The sequence below is a fragment of the Loxodonta africana genome, chromosome 1, assembly GCF_030014295.1.
Source record: "Loxodonta africana isolate mLoxAfr1 chromosome 1, mLoxAfr1.hap2, whole genome shotgun sequence".
NCBI lineage: Eukaryota > Metazoa > Chordata > Mammalia > Proboscidea > Elephantidae > Loxodonta > Loxodonta africana.
Window position 1 is genome coordinate 187,983,835 of NC_087342.1, and position 22,768 is coordinate 188,006,602.

At 37.5% G+C, this 22,768-nt stretch overlaps 1 protein-coding gene across 3 annotated transcripts in view; it reads left to right on the forward strand.

Moving 5' to 3' along the window:
- HSF2 (heat shock transcription factor 2) overlaps positions 1–22,768 on the forward strand; it is a 55,802-nt gene that overhangs the window by 11,079 nt on the left and 21,955 nt on the right. For 2 of the 3 annotated variants that reach the window (XM_064290372.1, XM_003404244.4), the window contains exons 2-11: positions 5,843–5,951; positions 6,102–6,229; positions 7,110–7,234; positions 10,674–10,749; positions 14,913–14,974; positions 15,887–15,974; positions 16,894–17,042; positions 17,456–17,695; positions 18,330–18,435; positions 22,612–22,665. In XM_064290372.1, the coding sequence (XP_064146442.1) occupies positions 5,843–5,951; positions 6,102–6,229; positions 7,110–7,234; positions 10,674–10,749; positions 14,913–14,974; positions 15,887–15,974; positions 16,894–17,042; positions 17,456–17,695; positions 18,330–18,435; positions 22,612–22,665 (1,137 nt within the window). The remainder of the gene's footprint in view (positions 1–5,842; positions 5,952–6,101; positions 6,230–7,109; positions 7,235–10,673; positions 10,750–14,912; positions 14,975–15,886; positions 15,975–16,893; positions 17,043–17,455; positions 17,696–18,329; positions 18,436–22,611; positions 22,666–22,768) is intronic. The other variant, XM_003404245.4, reaches the window with a different exon arrangement.

A 22,768-nucleotide genomic window follows, 5' to 3' on the forward strand; every position in this document is an offset into this window, starting at 1 on the left:
ATGTCTGTTTTGTTAGGGCAACTTATTCTTCAGGAGTGCCTTGACTATTGTTGTCTTTGCTTTTCTGTGTATGTTTTCAAATTAAGTTCCATTTTAAAAAAGAATAAGTAACCCTGTTGAGATTTGCATTCAAACTATAGGGAGAATGCATATTTTTAAAAAATATTGAATATTTCCATAGATAAGACACATTTTATAGTATTTTGTAAGAGGTCTTGCAGGTCTTTGTTAGCTTTCTTCTTAGGTATTTTACAGATGTTTTAAGTGGTGTCGTTTTTTAAAGGTACATTTTCTAGCTGTTGCTGGTAATGTGTTATCATGTATATCCCTAATTAAGTAAGAAATAAATCAAATGAGTAATTTGTTCTTATGGGTAACCATTCAAATAACATAATAGGATATAAGGAAGAATGTAAAAATGCCCCTTCCCTTTTCCTTTATTTGTCATTCCCAATTGTCTTAGTTATCTAATACTGCTATAACAGAAATAACACAAGTGGATGGCTTTAACACACAGAAATTTATTCTCTCACAATCTAGGAGCTAGAAGTCCGAATTCATGGCACCAGCTCCCAAGAAAAGCTTTCTCTCTGTTGGTTCTGGGGGAAGGTCCTTGTCATCAATCTTCCCCCAGTCTAAGTGCTTCTGAGTGCAAGGACCCAGGGTCCAAAGGATGCACTCCACTCCTGGTGCTTCTTTCTTGGTAGTATGAGGTCCCACCCCTCTCTGCTTGCTTCTCTCTTTGTATTTCAAAAGAGATTAAGTCAAGATACAGCCTAATCCTATACATCGAGTCCTGCCTCATTAACATAACTGCCTCTTATTCTGCCTCATTAATATCATAGCGGTTGGGATTTATACCACATGGAATAATCACATCAGATCACAAAATGGTGAACAACCACACAATACTGGGAATTATGGCCTAGCCATGTTGATACACGATTTTGAGGGACACAATTCAATCCATAACATTCCACCCTTTGGCCCCCCAAAATTCATGTCCTTGCCACATGTAAAACACATTCACCCCACCATATCATCCCAAAAGTCTTAACTCCAAGTGCAAATTTCATCCTGGGGGGAAATTTCTCTTCATCTGTGAAATCTAGAATACAAGTTACCTGCTTCCAAAGTACAATGATGAAACAGGCACAAAGTAGACATTTCTATTACAAATGGGAGAAATTGGAGGGAAGAAAGGGATAACAGGCACCAAGCAAGTCAGCAGAACATATTATATAAGGTTTGAAGGCTTGAAAATAATCCACTGTTCTCTGAGACCATTTAGTCAATGGCCTGCTCTCCAGACTCCGGGTGTTGATCACACCCTCCAGATTCTAGGTGGAGGCCCCTCAGCCCTGGGCTTCAGCTCCACTTTCCAAGCTCACTGGAAAAGCAGCTCTGCTCCCTCGGCTTGAGTGGCCACATTCTCCTAGTCCATCTGAGTGGTGACCGTACCCCCTCGCTTCCCTCCTTCTGGCTCTTGGGCATGGCAGCTCCACCCCTCAGCTTTGGACAGTGGATCCAGTCCCATCCCACTGACACTTATGAAAGGCAGCCCCACCCTCCAGAATTGAATTGGTGAAGATCTGACTTTTTGAAACCTAGGAGTCCATGGCCCCACCCTTTGAGACCCATCAGGCTGTGTTTCCCCCATTGAGACTGAGATAGCTCTACTTCCAGTGCTCCTTGTCCCTTCAGCTTCTACTTCCTGGTTCCTTGGCCTCTTGGCCCATTGGGTCCTTTGGCCGGCCTGGCACCTGTCCTGCTTGGGCCAGTGTTCCAAGGCTCTTTAGCACTACAAATATGTGTCTGGAGGTACGCCACTCCACCAGTAAGCCTCAGCACGAAGGCACTCAGCTCTCTTCCACTGTGGGTCAGCAAGTCTAGCTCCACTGATAAGTGCCTAGAGGCACCCTACTCTGCCAGGAAGCCTCAGCCTGAAGGCACTCAGCTGTCTCACTCCGTGGGTTGGCTTCGAAGCCGTCTCATGCCATTCTCCTGGTTCCGCGGCTGCTCACTCTCTGTGCCATCTCCAGTGTTACAAATCTCCTCACTTCCTTCTGAGCCGTCACCAGAATTGTCTTTGATGTCCATAATTCTACCAACGTTCTCTTCAAGGCAATCTAGGCTTTTACTATTAGACATTTTAAAACTCTTGCAGTCTTTACCCATTTATAGTTTCAAAACCGCTTCCACATTTTAGCTATCTGTTACAGCAGCACCTCACTATTCCACTAAATTCTACCACAAGTGGGCAGCTTTAACAAACAGGAGTTTATTCTCTCACAATCTAGGAAGCTGAAGTTCAAAGTCAGGACACCAACTCCCAGGGAAGGCTTTCTGTCTCTGTCAGCTCTTGGGGAAGGTTATTGTTATCAGTCTTCCCCCTGTCTAGGAGCTTCTCAGCACAGGGACCCCGGGTCCAAGGGGCACACTCTACTCCCAGTACTTCTTTCTTGGTGGTGTGAGGTCCCACACCTTTCTGCTCGCTTCTCTGTTTTATGTCTCAGAAGAGATTGACTCAAGATACAACCTCATTTTGTAGTTTGAATCCTGCCTCATTAACTTAACTGCTTCTTATCCTGCCTCAGTAACACCATGTTGTTGTTTGGTATTGTTGAGTCGGTTCCAACTCACGGCAACCCTGTAGGACAGAGCAGAACTGCCCTATATGGTTTCCAAGAAGCAGCTGGTGGATTTGAACTGCCAACCTTTTGGTTAGCCGCCGAGCTCTTAAATTTATAACATACAGGATAATCACATCAGATCACAAAATGGACGACTACACAGTACTGGGAATCATGGCCTAATCATGTTAATACATGTTTTTAGGGGACACATTTCAATCCGTGACCTACTTGTCAGAGAAATTGGGCCTTTTTTTTTTTTTTTTTTGGTGAATTATTTCTGGGAATTTTGTGTGTGTACACAAGCATAGATGTAAGCATAGTAAGGGAATATATGTACATACTCACAATCATTTTAACTCACTGAGATACGTTGTTTTTTGTTTGGTTTTGTTACTGTTATAAACAGCTAAAATGAATTTCTTTTTTTTTTTTTAAACATTTGTGCAAATCTGTCCTTTGAATTAAGTTCCTTGCAGTGGAATTACCTGACTGAAAAATATGTATATTTTAAATTTTGATAGTTCTTACCTAATTGCCATTATTTGTTTTGGTGTACATTTATTCAATTGTGAACGAGATGGAATCTTTTCTGAATTTTCCATTGGTTTTTCATCTTACTGAGTTGTTGAAAGTTTTTAATTAATGCGATTAACCCTTTGTCACCCTATTTTTCCATTATACTAATAGTCTCAAAGTCATTGAATTTTTTTTTTTTAAATACTCTATTAACAGGTAGGATTAGATGCAGACACAGGTGATAGAAATCCAAATAACAGTGGCTAAAAGAAGACAGAAGTATATTTTTCTCCCACTTAAGCCTGAAGATACCCAGGCACCTTCTGGCTTGTTCAGCCAGAGATAGGTCCTCCACCTCACATAATGGAAGCTAGAGTTCTAGTCATTAGCTAGTTCCAAGCAGAGACATTTGGAGTGGGGACTTCATACTTTTACTTCCCCCGCTCCCCGACACACACGCATTTTAGCAGCTTTTCTGGAAGCCCTACCCAATACATTCTGCTTATATCTTATTTGCCAGACGTGTTATTTGGCCACCTCTGTTCGCACGGGTAAGGGTGGGTGGTGAGGGGCGGGGAGGGAGGTGGGTACAGTGGTTAAGTGCTCAGCTTAACCAAAAGGTCAGCAGTTTGAACCTACTAGCCACTCTGCAAGGAAAGATGTGGTAGTCTGCTTCTGTAAAGATTTCAGCCTTGGAAACCATTTGGGGCAGTTCTGCTCTGTCCTTTAGGGTCACTATGAGTCGGAATCTGCAATGGGTTTGGTTTAGTTTTATTTGCCCAGGGATGTCCCTAGGTGGTACAAACAGCTAATGTGCTTGACCGCTAACCAAAAGGTTGGAGGTTTGAGGCTACCCAGGGACACTTTGGAAAAAAGGCTTGGCATTCTACTTTCAAAAAGTCATCTGTTGAAAACCCTTTGGAGACACATACAGGGTCTACTCCGACACACATGGGTTCACAATGAGTCAGAGTCAACACAAAGGCAGCTGTTTTTTTGTTTGCAAGGGAGACTGGGAAATATAGCACCAAACAAAATGGTTTTTGTTAATAAAGGAGTGGAGGAGACTGGAGACATGATAGGCGACTAACAGATTGCATGAACAAATTTACAAGTTTTTACCTATATGGCTTCATGTTTCCAAGAACTTAATTGTAGAAAGTGAGGTAGCAGTGAGTTATTGAGCTTTTGATTCTTTTTTTCTCTCCCAAATGGGAAGTTTATTAAATAATTATTTTTCCTCTTGGCTTGCCTCCCCCCCCGCCCCGATTGCAAATGCCATCTTTTCTTATAACCTGTTAAATTCTCAAAGAGATTTTCTTCCTTTTCTGTCCTTTGTGGTATATCCATTCATGTTTGACTCTGTTATTTAGTACCAAACTCCTCTAAACACTGATTTTGTCACCTGCTTGTCGTAATTGACTCAATGACAACGGGTTTTTTTTTGGTGTAGGGTAGAGTTAATCCCCAACCCCATCATTTTCATTAGTTTCTGGGCAATAAGTAGATAATTCTTTTTACAAATGAACTTAAATACCTAATACCGTTATTATCTCTTCATTTCCTCTCCAAAAATCTTTTTTTTTTTTTCTCCAGTTGAGAGAATTGAATGTATTGGCTAATGTCTTAGTTTCCTAGGGCTGCATAACAAAATTATAGCAAAGTAGGTGGCTTTAAAGAACAGAAATTTATTTTCTCACAGTTCTGAAAGCCAGAATTCCAAATCAGGGTGTCAGCCATGTCTGTTCCTTCTGTGGGCCTCCCCTGGTTTCTGATGGCTGCTGGCACTCCTTGGTGTTCCTTTGCTGCGTATAGATGCGTATGCCTTCGTCATGATGTGGCATCTCTCCTGTGTGTATGTGTCTTTCCATGCCTGCTGTTTCCCCTTTTTATAAGAGAACACTCAGAAGGGATTAGGTTTAGAACCCACCCTACTCTTACATGACATCATTAACATAACAAAAGAAACCCCTATTCCCAAACAAGTAGGGGATTAGGACTTTAACATATCTTTTTGAGGACCACAATTCAATCCAAAACAGTTAATTTAAGGAGAAAATTGACAACTTTATAAAACTGCATTTGTCTTCCTTATATCCCTCTGTTGTTTTAATATTTTCTTTAAGGTCCTTTAAATTTTTAAAATTTATTTTTAGATACCTAATATTTTTCTATTATGAATGGTATCTTTTAATTCATTTTAGTTTCAAATTGTTTACATTGTATGAAGGAACACTAGTGATTTCATATTAATTTAGCAACCAGCTATCTTACTGAATTCTTTTACAGTTTTTCAGTTGATTGTACAAAGAGATACAATTATGTCTATTGCAAGTTATGATAAAATGCATCCTTTCAAAATCTGTATTATTTAATTTTGTCTGATTGCATTGACTATAAATCAGTGTTAAATGATTATGCTGACTGCATAATTTATTTCTCTCTCTTTCTGATTTACAGAAATCATTTCATTATGGAGTATAGTGCTAGCTTTTGGTCTGAGACATACTCCTAAACTTTTGAAGTTGACCAAAAAACTTAACTATAGTTTGGCAGTTTCTTGTTGCCATTAACAGGAATAGAATGTTGGTCTAAAAGTATCATGGCAGGACTGCCCAGGGCACTTTTTGAGTTCATATCACCGTTGTCAGAGTGCCTTAACTAATTGACTTTTTCTGGTTTTGTTTCAGAATGGCCAGAGTTTTTTGGTTTTGGATGAACAAAGATTTGCAAAAGAAATTCTTCCCAAATACTTCAAGCATAATAACATGGCAAGCTTTGTGAGGCAACTGAATATGTGTGAGTATGGACAGCAGTTTATCTGGAGTGCCGCTGTCAACCACAGATTAAACCATTTTTTTCTGCTAGGATGACAAAATTTCTTCCATATTAGCACTAATCATTTTTAATTTAGTCTATTCCAGTTGTTTGACTTTGATTCTTTTTCAGATGGTTTTCGTAAAGTGGTACACATTGACTCTGGAATTATAAAGCAGGAACGAGATGGTCCTGTAGAATTTCAACATCCTTATTTTAAACAAGGCCAAGATGACTTGTTAGAGAATATTAAAAGAAAGGTGAGTGATTGTTAACGTGAACTAAGGCATTGCTAGAATGTCAGCAGATCCCTTGAAGTCTATAGCCCCTTGCTGTACAGTCAAGTTCCTGGCACATAGTAGGCACTCACTAGTACACTTTTGAACGAATGCTTTATTTTGCTAAAATAAGATCTTTTTACTAAATTCATAAAAGGAGCGGAGGTAAAAAGGGTAGTAGACCACGAAAGGCAAATGGCATAGCAGGAATGTGTATGGAATGTGGTAATAAGGAGACTTGGGGATTTACAAGTTTGGTAGAAAGGGGAAAAAAGCCCATAAGATGTTCCTGCTCATGGAAAACTCTCCACATTAATACATACGTATATATGTATACACCCATATACATATATATGTACATGTATATACGTATATATATATATACATATACATATATGGAAACCCCGGTAGCATAGTGGTTAAGAGCTACAGCTGCTAACCAGAAAGTTGGCAGTTTGAATCCACCAGGGGCTCCTTGGAAACCCAATGTGGCAGTTCTATTCTATGCTGTAGGGTAACTATGAATCAGAATTGACTTAACGGCAACGGGTTTGGTTTTGTTTTTTTTTAATGTGTATATATCTATGTGTGTATATGTATGTATGTATGTATTTGTGTGTTTATATGTCTACGTATATATTTGTATATGTATGTGTGTGTGTATTTGATTGTTTATTCCTTGCTTCCTCCTCCTGTAAGCTATGAAGTTTATTCTTTCTCTAGAATCATATCCTGGCCTTTTTGGAACCAGATAGATCTCTCTTCCTGAACAGGCTATAGAAACCTCTTATAATCAGGAAGCTATGATTACAATCATGGTATTTGGTATTTGTTTTATTTTCTAAATTTGCTTTTTGAAAAGGTTTCATCTACAAAACCAGAAGAAAATAAAATACGTCAGGAAGATTTAACAAAAATTATGAGTAGTGCTCAGAAGGTTCAAATAAAACAAGAAACTATTGAGTCCAGGCTTTCTGAATTAAAAAGGTAAAGTACTATTTCCATATATAATCCTATAGGGGATTTCAGGTGTGTATATGTGTGTTGGAGGTTGGAAGTTGTCTGTCGTTGTAAGTATCTAGGTGGCTGGGTGGTGCAAATGGTTAATACACTTGGCTGCTAACTGAAAGTTTGGAAGTTTGAGTCCACTTGTAGGCACCTGAGAAGAAATTTCCAAAAATTTAGCCACTGGTAACCCTAGGGAGCACAGTTCTAGTCAGATACGCATGGAGTCTCTGTGAGTCAGAATTGACTTGACAGCAACTGATTCTTACTGTTGGAGATCACTTTGCCGAAGCCAAGATCAAAGGTTGTTTCTCTGCAAGGACCGATTCCCTTTATTTTGATTTGCGGCAATAAACTTTTCCAAATATTAACATTTTCATGATGGTGGTCAAAAGAATATGTAAAGCCAGGCACATCAAAACAATTCGATGGACAAATTTTACTAATCAAAACCAGAGATCTGTGAAGAGGTGTCAAAAATATGGTTCTACTAAGTTAATTTTCATGGGCTCTTCACACACAAATGAATAAGCCATAACAAATTCTGTGTATATTACTCATTCTTTCTTTCATGAAGATTTCTTAAGACTTCTCTATGTGACTTACCTCGTAGAAAAAAATAGGACTGTTCCACAAGAGACTTGCCCTACTTGATACTTTTTTTACATAAACTTGGGAAAGTATTATTCAAACCTTTTACCTACAAAAAGATGCTTTATTTTGTTTCACTACAAGTCTGGGCAGCACCATTATCCTAACCTGCCACAGTAATTACTTATCTATAGAATAGTTGTGTACTTCCTTCTTAATAAGTAGCTGAGATTTTTCCTTATCCTAATCAGTGACCAAGAACTTAAGAATATAGTTATTCATGCATTCTCTCTCCCCTTCAAATGTGGAACATTTGTTTAGCTATTCTTAACTCACCTTCATTAAAAAAGTAACATTGAACTTTGATTCCCTTTTTGATGAAAAAGCCTTAAATTGTTCCATTTTTCACATTGTAATATTAACCAATACTGTTTATTTTATGTATCTTGTGTCAACTAAGGTGCCCTTTGCTCCAATTTTCAGGAGCTCAGGTTTAGCCTTTAAAGAAAGGGATCTCAAAATCATCTTTTATGTCTTAGAGATAGCCATTATCCTACTTTAGTAGATAGAAGACTGCATCGTTAAAATTCTGAATCAGGAAAAGTATAGTAGTTGTTCAGTAAGTATTAGTCTCCCTTTCAATAGCTCTGTGTAAACCCATGAGTCCCTAGGTGGTGCAGACAGTTAAGCGCTTGGCTGCTAACTGAAAGGTTAGCATTTAGAACCCACCCAGAGGCGCCTTGGAAGAAAGGAGGACTGGTGATCTACTTCTCAAAGATCACAGCCATTGAAAACCCTGTGGACTGCAGTTCTACTCTGAAACACATGGGGTCATCCTGAGTTGGAATCGCCTGGTCTGCAACTGGTTTGGTGTTTTGTTTTTTTAATGTAAACCCACAGACTCTGTTATAATGGTTTGGATTAAGGAAGACGACTTTGGGATATTAACGAAAGTGAAAATTAAAGCGTTTAGTATGCTAATTATATTTGCTGCCTTTCAACATGCAGTTTCAATTAAAAAATGAGTGAATGAAAAGATAGTATTGCTGTTATACAAGGTATTGGTTTGTCATATTATTGATTATGCTTTTTAAAAAATAAACACATTTACTGTGTGCATGTGTGAGAGACAGATCTTAAGACATGCAGTTTTAGTGTCAGACAGACTTCAGTTTGACTTCAGCTCTTACCAAATTGTCTTTATGATCTTAGACAAGTCCCCTCATTTTCTGAGCCTCAGTAGCCTTACCTATAACATAGAGATAGTAGTTCCTCTTTTGATGGATTTTACAGAAGTTTAAATAAGGTAATACACGTAAAGTATTAAGCATGGTGCCTGGAGCATAGCAAGTGTTGGGTAAATGTTACTTCCCTTAAAAAAATTGTTTCCTTCTTTGAAACTCTGCCTCCCAGACACACTTTTAACCCGGAACTGAAACCATTCCCGAAGCCCCCTCTTCAGGCAAAGATTGGACAGGACTATAAAACAAAAAATAATACACATGAGGAACGTGCTTCCTAGTTCAGTCAGATGTATGAGACCAGATGGGCAGCTCCTGTCCAAAAGCAGGATGAGAAGGCAGGCAGGGACAGGAACTGGTCGAATGGACATAGGGAACCCAGGGTAGGAAGGGGGAGTGTGCTTCTACATTGTGGGGATTGCAACTAATGTCACAAAACAATATGTGATTAAATTTTTGAATGAGAAATTAACTTGAGCTGTAAACCTTCACTTAAAGAACAATAAAAATTAATAAAATGGAAAAAAAATTGTTTCCTAATTCACTTGGTAGCCACAGTTGAAAGGACAGCTTATTTTGTTTTTTAAGTAAAAAGAAATGAACAAGGTAGTCAAAGAAGACAATTGCTTACTACTATATGGATATAGGTATGACTCTTAAGTCTTTGTGTATGTGTTACCGTGAGTAGCAGATGTTACAGTTATAAAGGTGTGATTCTGGAGTGTGTCTAGATAGCTACCGTTACGAAGTAATTGAACCAAAGTATTGAACCAAAGTATTCCTGCTAAAAATATATAGTAAAAATAAGTGTATAGGCAGTACCCAGGTTATGAATGAGATCTGTTGCTGAGTCTGCCTTCTAAGTCGAATTTGTACATAAATCGAAACAGGTACATATGGTTTTTATTTATCCTTACTTTAGTACAAGAATAAGGCACTAGACTACTAATGGAAAAGTCAGTGGTTAGAACACGCCAGTGCAGGGACAGATTACTCAATAATCCAGGTACACACAGGCTTAATCGTTTACTTACTAATCTGTGCTGCACAGTTTCACATCGTTGATGTGGTGAAACTGTACACCACAGACGATTAAGAAAACACAATTAAGCCTGTGTGTACCTAACTTACTGTAAGCCGGCGCATTCTGTGCTTACTGGTTCGTTCGTCCCTGCACCAACCACTCCACAAGTCGCCCTGCGGAAAAAAGATGTGGCAGCCTGCTTCCGTAAAGATTATGGCCTTGTAAACCCTAGGGGCAGTTCTCCTCTGACCTGTAGGGTCACTAAGTCAGAATCTACCAGACAGCTGTGGTTTTGTTTGGTTTTAGCTCAGGAAAAGGCTCAAAGCCTTTTCAGTGAGTTCAAGCTGCATGTGCAAGTGAAGGTGATTGTGATGAATTTGTTATGAGTAGGGGTTGGTTCAGTCATTTCAAGGGGAGGGCAAATTTATATAACATTAAAGGGCAAGGTGAAGTTCTCCTGAGTTGTTCATAACTTGGGGACTTACTGTGTTCTTAACTAGAGATATTGAGGCCTGGTTTTCTGACTGAGTTGTTGTGTTTCTTGTTTTTATAAATGACAACACAGTGAGAACGAGTCCCTTTGGAAGGAGGTATCAGAATTACGAGCAAAACATGCACAACAGCAACAAGTTATTCGAAAGGTATGCTTTTTTTCGCGTGACCATAATCTGTGTTATAATGAGACCATCAGTGACCCAAAAAAGTCTCTATTGGTTAGCCACTGATGGATCTCAGTTTCTAGTATTTTGGATACACAGAAGTAAAAAACTGCAAAGTCAAATTAAGTCGAGTGTTATATATACCCTTATTAATAAAAAAAGTTATTAAAGATGGTCATTCTTTACAGATAATGTCTCAGTAGCTGAGTAAATGACCTTCTGCTGATACAACAACTTTGAAATATTTTATTCCTGAGAGCATAATTAATACACTACCAATTTCTTCACATTGTTTATTATAAAAGACAAAGTTGTACTGTGTTTTTTACTCTTTTTTTACTGTAAAAGGCATAATAAAGGTCTTGGCAGATAAATAATATTTTCAGATCACGTGACCAAATTATAAATTAAAAAAAAGATTTATTAGTATATGTTATTATTAGTCTGTGCAGAAAAGCAGTTAGTATAGTGTTATAAAATGAATCCTGGATTTAGTATCTAGTTGAAAATTACTGGGGGAATTGGAAATCCTTCTGTTTCCTTGTGTCCTTGTGATTTAATCTTTGCATATAAACTTTCATATGTTAATACGAGGTGAAACATAAAAGTAATTAACCCAGCTATTTTTTGCTCATGAGTAAACTGGAGTCTAAGTTTAAACAACAGGTTTTTTTGGGGGTGGGGAAAGGGGTACAGAGAGCACCAGCCCGTTCTGCTCAGAAGACCTTTGAGCTAAAAATAGGGTTATGACTGACAGGATCTGGGTCTAGTAGAGCAGGCTTAGAACAGTGATGAATGGCAGTTGCAGTCTTTGGCCTGTGGTCAAAATAGATAAACTTTTTTTTTTAAGCTGAATGCAAGTTAGGTTTGGATGTGGTAGAATTCATTTCTGTGTGTTTAATGCAAGTATATACATTTCAGAACTCCCATAGGTGATTCCATTCTACAAGCCTGTTAAGAACATCTGCTTTAAAATGATGTGCCTTGACAAGCACATTATTAAAAAAAAAAAAAGTTGATCTTTTCCAGAAAACATTGTTTTTGTTAAATATTTATTTATGGTACAAGGAAATTTGTGTAGACTTTATTTTTCCTAAAAGCAAGGATAGGTGGCAAAATAAGTATGTTACACTGAGGTTTCAGTCCCATACCACGTATTGTAAATTAACAAAAATACTTGGAGTTGAGTTTTTCCATAGCATTTTTTTAGTCTTTAGGTTTAAATGTTGCCTTTTCATCAGCTCTCAGCATTTTCTTTTGAATAAGCTCTTTAGTGGCTAAACTTTTTGTAAATTCTAATGTTTTATAACTCTTCAGTTAAAATGTCTATATTTTCCTGTATTGAAAGCTGATATGAATTGTAAGGCAAGCTGTTTAGTAATTTCTTTTGGGGAAAAGGCACAATATTAAAGCTATACAATATGTATTTTTAATTGTCAACACCCTATTTTTATCATGTAATTACATTTCACAAAGTTTATAAGAAAGTCTTGTCCTCTGATTACTTTTGGGCTTTATTTATTCATAGCCTCTTGGTGACATATTGCTTTTCGTAGTTCCCCATATGAGCCTAACCTTTTTAGTGTCTTTGTTGTTGTTGCTGTTAGGTGCCATCAAGTTGGTTCTAACTCATTGCGACCCCACGCACAACAGAACAAAACACTACCTAGTCCTGCGCCATCCTCACAGTTGTTGCTATGCTTGAAACTATTGTTGCAGCCACTGTGTCAATCCATCTCATCAAGGGTCTTCCTCTTTTCCTCTGACCCTCTATCCTACCAAGCGTGATGCCCTTCTCCAGGGACTGATCCCTCCTGATAACATGTCCAAAGTATGTTAGATGTAGTCTCGCCATCCATGCTTCTAAGGAGCATTCTGGTTGTGTTTCTTCCAAGACAGATTTGTTTGTTCTTTTGGCAGTCTATGGTATATTCAGTATTTTTCTCCAACACCATGATTCAAAGGCATCAGTTCTTTGGTTTCTTATTCATTATCCAGCTTTCGCATGCATATGAAGTGATTGAAAACACCATGGCTTGTGTCAGGCGCACTTTAGTCCTCAAAGTGACGTCCTTGCTTTTCAACACTTCAGAGAGGTCTTTTGCAGCACATTTGCCCAGTGCAGTGCATCTTTTGATTTCTTGACTGCTGCTTGCGTGGGTGTTGATTGTAGATCCAAGTAAAATGAAATCCTTGACAGCCTCAATCTTTTCTCCATTTCTCATGATGTTGCTTATTGGTCCAGTTGTGAGGATTTTTATTTTCTTTATGTTGAGATGTAATCCGTACTGAAGGCTGTGGTCTTTGAGCTTCATCAGTAAGTGCTTCAAGTCCTCTTCACTTTCAGCAAGCAAGGCTGTGTCATCTGCATAACACAGGTTGTTAGTGAGTCTTCCTCCAATCCTGACACCCTGTTCTTCATATAGTCCAGCTTCTCAAATTATTTGCTCAGCATATGACTGAGTAGGTATGGTGAAAGGATACAACCCTGACACACACATTTCCTGGCTTTAAATCATGCAGTATCCCGTTGTTCTGTTTGAATGAGTATCTCTTGGTCTGTGTACAGATTTCTCATGAGCACAGTTAAGTGTTCTGGAATTCCCATTCTCTGCAGTGTTATCCGTAATTTGGTATGATCCACACAGTCGAATGCCTTTGCCTAGTCAGTAAAACACAGGTAAACATCTTTCTGATATTCTCTGCTTTCAGCCAGGATCCATCTGACATCAGCAGCAATGATATCCCTACCTCCACGTCCTCTTCCAAATCTGGCTGGAATTCCTGGCAGTTTCTTGTGAATATACTGCTGCAGCCCCTTTTGAATGATCTTCATCAAAATTTTCTTTACATGTGATATTAATGATATTGCTTGATAATTTCCACATTTGCTTTGATCACCCTTCTTGGGAATAGGCATAAATATGGATCTCTTCCAGTCAGTTGGCCAGGTAACTGTCTTCCAAATTTCTTGGCATAGACAAGTGAGCGCTTCCAGCGCTGCATCTGTTTGTTAAAACATCTCAATTGGTATTGCATCAATTCCTGGAGCCTTGTTTTTGCCTATGCTTTCAGCGCAGCTTGGACTTCTTCCTTCAGTACCATCGGTTCCTGATCATGTGTTACCTCCTGAAATGGTAGAACATTGACCAGGTCTTTTTGGTTTAGTGACTCTGTGTATTCCTTCCATCTTCTTTTGATAATTCCTGCATTATTTAATATTTTCCCCGATAGAATCCTTCAGTATTGCAACTAAATGCTTGAATTTTTTCTTCAGTTCTTTCAGCTTCAGAAATGCTGAACGTGTTCTTCCCTTTTGGCTTTCTATCTTTAGGTCTCTGCACATGTCATCATTTAGCATCTTTAGGAAGTTGAAAATATAACTTAAAGCCATATTCTGAACTAGCGGTTTTCACACTTTAACTCACATCAGTATCACCTGGCAGGCTTGCTAAAAACATCTGGGCCCCATCCTCAGAATTTCAAATTCAGCAGTGGGACCGAGAATTTGTGTGTCTAACTAATTCCTATGCCAGTGCCACTGGTCCATGGACTACACTTTAAGAATCATTACCATAAAACACAAAGGTTTGTTCGCATGTCTTCATCTGTTTAATTAATAGTTTTACCTCTAATTTTATTCATTTGTTGAAGATGGAGGCAGCTACTCTTGAATGTCTGCAGACAGCTTTGACTGACAAATGTTTGATGCTTCAACAATGATGTCTCATGAACCAGCCAGTCAACTTTTTCTTACTTGAAAATTTTATGATCTATTCTGAGTTGACAGTTTCTTTCACCTCTAATTTCATAACCTGGTATAAGGAAAATGTTGCCTGTTAAACATTAGTTTTATCTTTTGCATCATAATGTAATCTTCTTGAAAGTATTTTAATAAAAAATTGGGGGCTATATCTAGGCAAGGTTGGTATTTATCTCCAGAACATAACTGAAGTGAAAACTGGATAAATAGGTAGATGTTATAGGCATTTCTGTGTCCATGCATAGATTACAGCAACTTTTTTACAGCCTATTCTTGCATGAAAGCTGGTATGTTTCTTTAGACATTGGAAGACTTGGTAACGTGAATTAAAGAATTAGGAGTCTATAATAGAAGAATATTTATTTATTTATTTTCATTTTAGATTGTCCAGTTTATTGTTACACTGGTTCAGAATAACCAACTCGTGAGTTTAAAACGTAAAAGGTAAGTTTTTATGCTACAACATTTTGACCTATACGTAGACAACCAAACACTTTAATGTTTAACCATGATTGGTCTGCATTTGTGGTGTATATGCCTATTGTCCCAGTTTAACAGCCCTCCCTAATTAAGTTATGCTGTCAACATCTCGAAAGTTATGTTATTTCCTGTTGTTGTCATCTTGCTAATGTTTTTTGAGAGCTAAGCGTATGGCCTGAATGGACACTTTACGGACACACAGAGTTCAAGAATCCATTTTTCATTCAGATTAACCATTTAATACAGTATTAGAAGACCTGAAAGAAGGACATTCTTAAAAAAAAAAAAAAAAAAAGCTATATGTTGAAGAAAGCAGCTTATGTTTAATCCACTTATAAAAGTGTTTTTAAACCTATGTATCGACCATGGGTTTTGATACCTGTAAATATTAGTAGCTACCATTGTCACACCTAAAGCTTAGAAAGAATAATGGGTAAAAGGAATAGTTGGAAGGAGAAAAAGATTATTTGTAAGGCTAAGATTTTGTCAAAGCTTGATTATGATCAGAGCTTGGTAGCCTTCATTCTACTTTTGCTAAGTAGTTCTTAGAATATTACCTATTTAATTTACTATGTAATTACAGTTCATAAAGAGGTGTGTAGTTCAGTCAGCAGTGAAGTGTGTCTGGAGGGAGCAGTTTATTATATTCATTATAAAAATAGTATAGAAGAATGGAGAAATAAAAGTCTTAGACACAGTCATCCTCCAGATTCAGTTCCTAAAACCAGCATTTTTAAAGTGTTCCTCATATCTTTATTGGAATGTTTTATTCATTATTGAAGTGAGTATGTTTGTGTGTGGGTAAGTTATTCAAGCAGTTTAAATTCCTTGAATGTTTGCTTCACTGAACTGCATGGATTTGCTTCTGATTTTCAGGCCTCTACTTCTAAATACTAATGGAGCCCAAAAGAAGAATCTGTTTCAGCACATAGTCAAAGAACCAGCTGATAATCACCATCACAAAGTAATTTTTTATTAGAGTCTATTTTATATTTGTTATTGTCTCCAACTGAACTTGATCACAACAGTATTTCATGCGTAAAAGAGAAGTTTAGTGAATAATAAATTGAAGTTCTCATCCCCCAACTTTACTAAATCATGACATGTTTTGCTTTAGATTATTTTAAGAAATAAACCATTACAGATATAATTATCCCAGTTGCCCCTTCCCAAGCTAGTCATCCCCCTCCCCCCCTTTTCCGCTAGAAATACTAAGCACTGGCTTTATATATTTTAAAGTAGTTCACATCTTTTGCCTCTGTATTATCTATTGTTGAAATTTGTAGTTTTTTTAAATTATGATAATGACCTTATTTTGCTTAAGAGAATTGGAAAGTTTTTTGTTATAGTATATATGGCCTAGATGTATCTATAACTTTAAAAAAAAAAATCACTGCTGAAAAACCAGAGTGACATTTAACTATGGAATAGATGAAGTGTTTCCTTTCTATTAGTGAAACTGTTAAATGAGTCTGAATAAAACATGTCCCAAACAGAGTAGCTTGAGATAAAATAATCCTCATCAGCACAGTGGCCATCTGGTTATGCTTGAAATTTCTGGTCAAGTCTTCTTAAGACTTTCTTTGGCCCTTTCAACATAAAAAGTGGCCTAGAATTTGTTGATCTTTCTATAGAAAGATTCTGACACATTTAATCTTTCAGGGTCACTTATGATAAAAGTAGTAGTTGCCTGTGCAGATAATGCACGTCATTATCTCTGGGAGTTGGCATATAAGTCCCATAAGTGCAGGGAACATACCTGTTTCGCTCACCGTTGTATCCCCAACATTAATAAATAATAGGTGCTCAATATTTTTGAATATGTTGTTTGCTAATCAATATGATTTAGATTTTTTGATATATTTTTCTCCTTGATCTTTTAGGTTCCACACAGTAGGACTGAAGGTTTAAAACAGAGGGAGCGGATTTCAGATGATATCATTATTTATGACGTTACTGATGATAATGCAGATGAAGAAAATATCCCAGTTATCCCAGAAACAAATGAAGATGTTATATCTGATCCTTCCAAGTAAGGAGATAGTAAGATAAAATTGACGAAAATGTTCATCACTTTTCTTACCAAAAACCTGAATTCAAAACAGCTTTCTTCTTTGCTAGACTAATATCTAACTCATATTTGGGTTTTTAAATTGAATAATTAAGTAAGCTAAGTTGTTCAACCAAATAAAGACCCCCAGTGAAAAAGTAGTGAGAATTAAATCTGATTTTTTTTTTTTTTTTTTTTGGAGTTAAACAACTCTAATTGATTTTTTTTTGTGCTCCCTTATCCTATGAAGTATCAGTATTTATGATTAAGCTACTTACTCAAGAAGGGATATATGATTTGGGGAAATAATTTTCTGGAGAATAAGTAGACAGAAGGAATTTATGAATTTGTCTGAAAATGTAAATGTACTTCTTTCTCATATTGGTGATCACCAGCTGTAGCCAGTACCCTGATATTGTCATTGTTGAAGATGACAATGAAGATGAGTATGTACCTGTCATTCAGAGTGGGGATCAGAGTGAACCAGCCAGAGAATCCCAAGGTTCAGGCAGTGAAGGCACCAGCCCACTCATGTCTAGTGCCGTCCAGCTAAATGGCTCATCCAGTCTGACCACAGAAGATCCTGTGACCATGATGGATTCTATTTTAAATGATAACATCAATCTTTTGGGAAAGTGAGTGCTTATCTAAATTTTGTCTAACATGATTTACTTTTTTTGTTCACTTCATGTATTCTGTTTCTTTTTTGAGTTATCTGTCTCTCAAGTGATGAGCGTATATAGTCCACCTTCCGTTTTTACCAGAATTGAGCTGTGCAAGTGGTTATTTTGAGAGGAATTTATTCATCCCGAGAGCAGTTTGGGACATCTTCTTGGTAATTCCTCAAATTTCTTTAATGAAATACTTGTTTTGAAAGTCCATAAAGTATATATATCCTTGTCTGTATTTGTATGGAATGATATCTTCTTAATCAAGGGACTTAACTGTTTTAAAGTACAAGAAAAGAAAACCAGTAATTAATTGTAATAATCAGTAATATAAAGGTAAACATTTTATAACTTACAGCATGGAGGAAAACGGTAAACCAGACTGCTGTTGCAGAACCTTTTTTCCGTAAATACTTAAATTTTGTTTATATGCTCTGAGTTTTCATTAAAGAAATTTTCAGGAATCCCAAATCTTGAATAGGAGCCCTTAAAATTAAGAACTGGTAAGGATTCAGCAGTTGCTAGGAATATTTTGCTATATGATTTTAAACATAAAAACAAGGAAATGTAATATTTGATTTTTTTAATCTTTTTTCTTTAGAGTTGAGCTGTTGGATTATCTTGACAGTATTGACTGCAGTTTAGAGGACTTCCAAGCCATGCTATCGGGAAGACAATTTAGCATAGACCCAGATCTCCTGGTTGATGTAGGTACTTTGGTTAATCTTTGCTGTACTGGTAATTCGTGTGTTTATGTATATGATTTATAAATCAGTACAGCATTTTCTCCTCTTGTATTCTACACTGTTGTTTTTGTATTTTCTTTTTTTAAATTAATGGTTTGTTTATCAGAAATCATAAACAGATGTGTTCAGGACATTGAAGGAGGGTGATCAGTACCCACTTCTGAGTAACAGTTCAGTTAATCCCCCTGTAATAACATCAACTCTATTCAACAGTACTGTTAAATCCAGGTCTTGTCTGGACTTGTTGCTGTTTTATGTTTTGCTCCAGATTAAATTGTCACTGAATAGAAATCTGTGGGAATTAGCAATATAGGCACTTAGCCAGGAAAGAGCATGGAGATACTTAATACTTTTCCTTCAAATGTATTATTTTTAAAAGACTTGCTATATTTTCTATATTTGTATTTTTATGTCCTGAGTCTCAAGGTTCCCCTGCTGCAATACCCACCACTACCCCCTATGAACTTGACGCCAATATTGTCTGGTCTATGAATCCTTATCTGCCATTTCTGACAGTAACCCACTCTTCTTGCTGTCTTCCCTCTTGTTCCTATCACTCATCCTCCCTTACCTAAAGCTTTCTGTGTGGCCTGGTCCCCCTCAGCTGAGTCTTTTTCTGCCTCCATTTTCATCTTTTGTTGTGAACAAATTTCCGTCTTTATCTTGATACGTTTTGTTGCTCCTTTATCTGCATGTCTTGCTTTAAAATGCAGTTTCTCTTACATCAAAAGATTCTACAGTTTTGCCCTTTTAAGAGCCTCTCAGTGAGGCCAAAAGGTAATCTTGTTCATACTCTTTAGTGTTATTTCCATTCCACTGATATACCACGTTACTGCTCTACTTCTTTTCTCAGTCTTTGCCACTGTCGTGACTTTATCACCGTATCCAAATGATCAGTACCTCACAGGATGGATTCTTACCTTCTTTGAAGATTTCATTTTCAGGCCAGCCTAAGTTGCCATCTTAAATGAATTCAGTATCCGTGTTGATGACCTACTTCAGCTTGTTAACAGTAACTTGACAGCTCTCCTTGATTTTATCAGTCTTTGTCTCCACTCTGAATCCAGGGACCTTTCAGAACATCTGCCCCTTATATCATCAAGAATAAAATAAAATCCTATAATTCTGGCCCTCTACAAATCTTTGCAGTTTTCAACTAGGTCATTATTCTATTTTTCTATCTTTTAATTCAACCCGGGAACATTTACCATATTTATTTGTCCTCAAGACCTTATCCAGCTAACTCCTCCCCTTTCACAGTGGATAATTCACCCTGCCCTGGTCTTCTCATAAACTGTGGCTGTCTTTAATCTCCAGTTCTTCTTTCTTAGAAGGATCCATACTTCCTCTTTAAAGCCAATTTGTACACCTGTCCTCTGCCTCTCTAGTTTTTATATCTCTATCCTTGATTTTTCCCATCTGCCTTCAGTAAGTACTTATCTTCCCCATTAAAAACAAGCCTTTTGAGACACTGCTCTTTTCATTTACCATCCCACTTCTCTCTTTCACTACAAAACTCTAGAAATGAGTGGCTATACTTGTTACCTCTTTTTTAACTCTGTTATTTCCTTTGAAACCCTGTATCATCTTGCTTATTCACGCTGACCCTGTACTGTCTTGGTTATTCATAGTAAGTAGGCTATGATTTTTTCTCGTAACAAATCAGGCCACCAGGCTAGTGGAAGAAGGTTTGCTTTGCATCAGACAGATCTAGGTTCTGTAATTGACTTATGTTACCAGCTGGGATACTAACTGGGAAAATTAGCTTATCTTGTGCAGTTTCTCACTTATCAAATGTGGCTAATGCCTAACATGAATGACTCTTGCAAGGATTATTAATAAATAACATTATTATAATGCTACTGAGCATTCCACAACAGAACTTTTTTCTGTTGATTTTAGAGGCACTGAATCTCTTTGTTTTCTCCCTATCTTCCTGACCACTCCTTTTCCTTTAAAGGCTTTTCCTTTTCCTGCTGTCTTCTACTTGTGGGTATTCTCCAAAGCACCCAGTGTTTGATCCTCTTTTGTTTTCTCTACCTCTCTTCTTTTTCTCTTTTTCCTCTCTGAAGAGATTCTGGCTTGTAGGATTGGTCTCAAATTATATCTCCAGCTCTTAAATTTTTTTTTTTCTTAAATAAACTTTGCTTGAATTCTAATTTCATACCTTTGGAACCATCAGTTAGATCTTGCTATAGATTATTTGTGTTTTAGGTAGCTAGTGGCTAGTCTGTAAACTAGCTACTCTTATTTTCTATAGTGGTGTCATGCTTTTCTTGACTTACCCAGCGTAGTTACCACAGGGTCACCTTGGTTTCCTCATCTTCTTTATGTTATCACTCACCAAGTCCTATGTATTTTCCAAAATAGCACCTTCAGGCCATCCCTGCTTTTTATTTCCACTGTTGCCTCTCTCATCCAAGACCTTCATTATTTTATCTTTGAATTTTACTGTAATATCATAACTAAAAAAATCTACCTGTGAGTTGCCTTTTCTCTGAGATGGCAGATTTGGTAAGGACATGAATAAGCGTGCTGAGGAGTTGATGGGTTCTCTCTGCAGACCTCAGTACTGGAGGACCCAGGGTAGAGTCAGCAGCAGGGGCCTGGCCTTAGAATTCAACTGTGCCAGTTTCTCGTACATGATCTACTTTTTTCTACTTCACCATTTGCCTGCTGGGAATACATGCGAGGTGTCCCCAAGTAGGTAGAGGATGTGGGGTAAAGCGGGAAGAGCTGATAGTGCTGGCCCTCCTCAGGTTACCACCCTCAGTGGGATGATTTTTGTTCAGGCCTTTGAGGTGGTGACAAGCCAAACTGGCAGAGATTAGTAATGTTGTATAGCTGTGAAAAGGGAAAAAGGACATAGAAAGGAAGATACAGGAAAAGAGATATAAGAGGGATCTACCTCTGGCCTCTCCGCGTTTCATTCTATCCTCTGAACCATTTGGCATGTTCATTCTCCTAAAATGCTCATTTAATCACCATATTTCACTACTCAGGCCATTTTCAAGGCTCTTATTCCAGACAGGATGTGGCCTCATCCACTTACTGACCTCACTCTACTTTTTGAACCTTAAGTATAAAACTTACTATCCAACTAGGAACTTATACATTATTTAGTCTATTTTTTTAACATACCCCACCACCATTCCTTCTCTGTTGTTTTTAATGCCGTACCAATGTACTTTTCCTTCCATCCTGTCCTTTCTAACTCCTGACCATTCTTTGGGAATTGACACATTAAAGAGCTTCATCAAGGCCTTCCTGTTCTGTTTGTATGTGGGGTGTGTGTGTGTGTGTTCCTCCCTTCTCTTTATTCCTTAGTACTTATGAGCCCTACTATCCATTGTTAAAATACTGAATTGTATCTGATCGTATGTTGATATATAATGTTGGTCTTGTCTTTTAGATTGTAAGCTCCTGGAGAGCAGGAATAGTGTCTTCATCTTGTATTCTTTGTGATGTTATTTATTTCTTAGATGCTCAGTAAATCTCTCTGGAATAAATGAAGCTTATGACTTAAAAGTTATATGTAAACTAACTGGATGGAGTTGTGCAGTAAGCAGTAGGTCTTAGCACTTAAAGACTTAAGTCTTTTGGTAGGTGAGGTGAAAAGAACCAACTAGTAGGTGTGCCATCTTGTCAAGGCTCCACTTGAGCTGTAGTTTAGGAACCACTGCCATGGAACAGATTCCATAAATTTGTCCCCTCATTAGTGGGTATTCAGTGAAGGCTTGATATCAGGGCAGGGGACTTAGCTACTCCTTTGGGCACCACTTACAACCAAAGACATTTAGGGAGAAAAAGGAAATGAAATTGAATGAAGAATAATGAAAGATAGGACAAATGGGGAGAACCACTATTTGTCTCAGGTGATTTACCCCTCTGTTTTATAGAGAGATTCTTTCAACATGGAATTCTATCTAATGCAAAGGCTAGCTTGGTCTGCTTTTGTTTTGTTTGTTTTTCTTTCTGCTTTCCTGCTTTTCTCTTTGAAACTTGTTTTACTGTGTGGAAATTTCCATAGTGCAGGAGCTTCATCTCTTCACCCAACATGGCTATTTGAAAATTGTGAACACACAATTCTTTTAAAATATTTTTTAAACTTATGATCTTTCTTGTTTGGTCTTTCAGCTTTTCACTAGTTCTGTGCAGATGAATCCCACAGATTACATCAATAATACAAAAGTAAGTTTTAATTCATGTTGCTCAGGACCCATAGCTGTAAGAATCTAAAAAAAAAAAACCCTAGTAAATAGAGAGCAATATCACTCCCAGTTATTTTCCTATT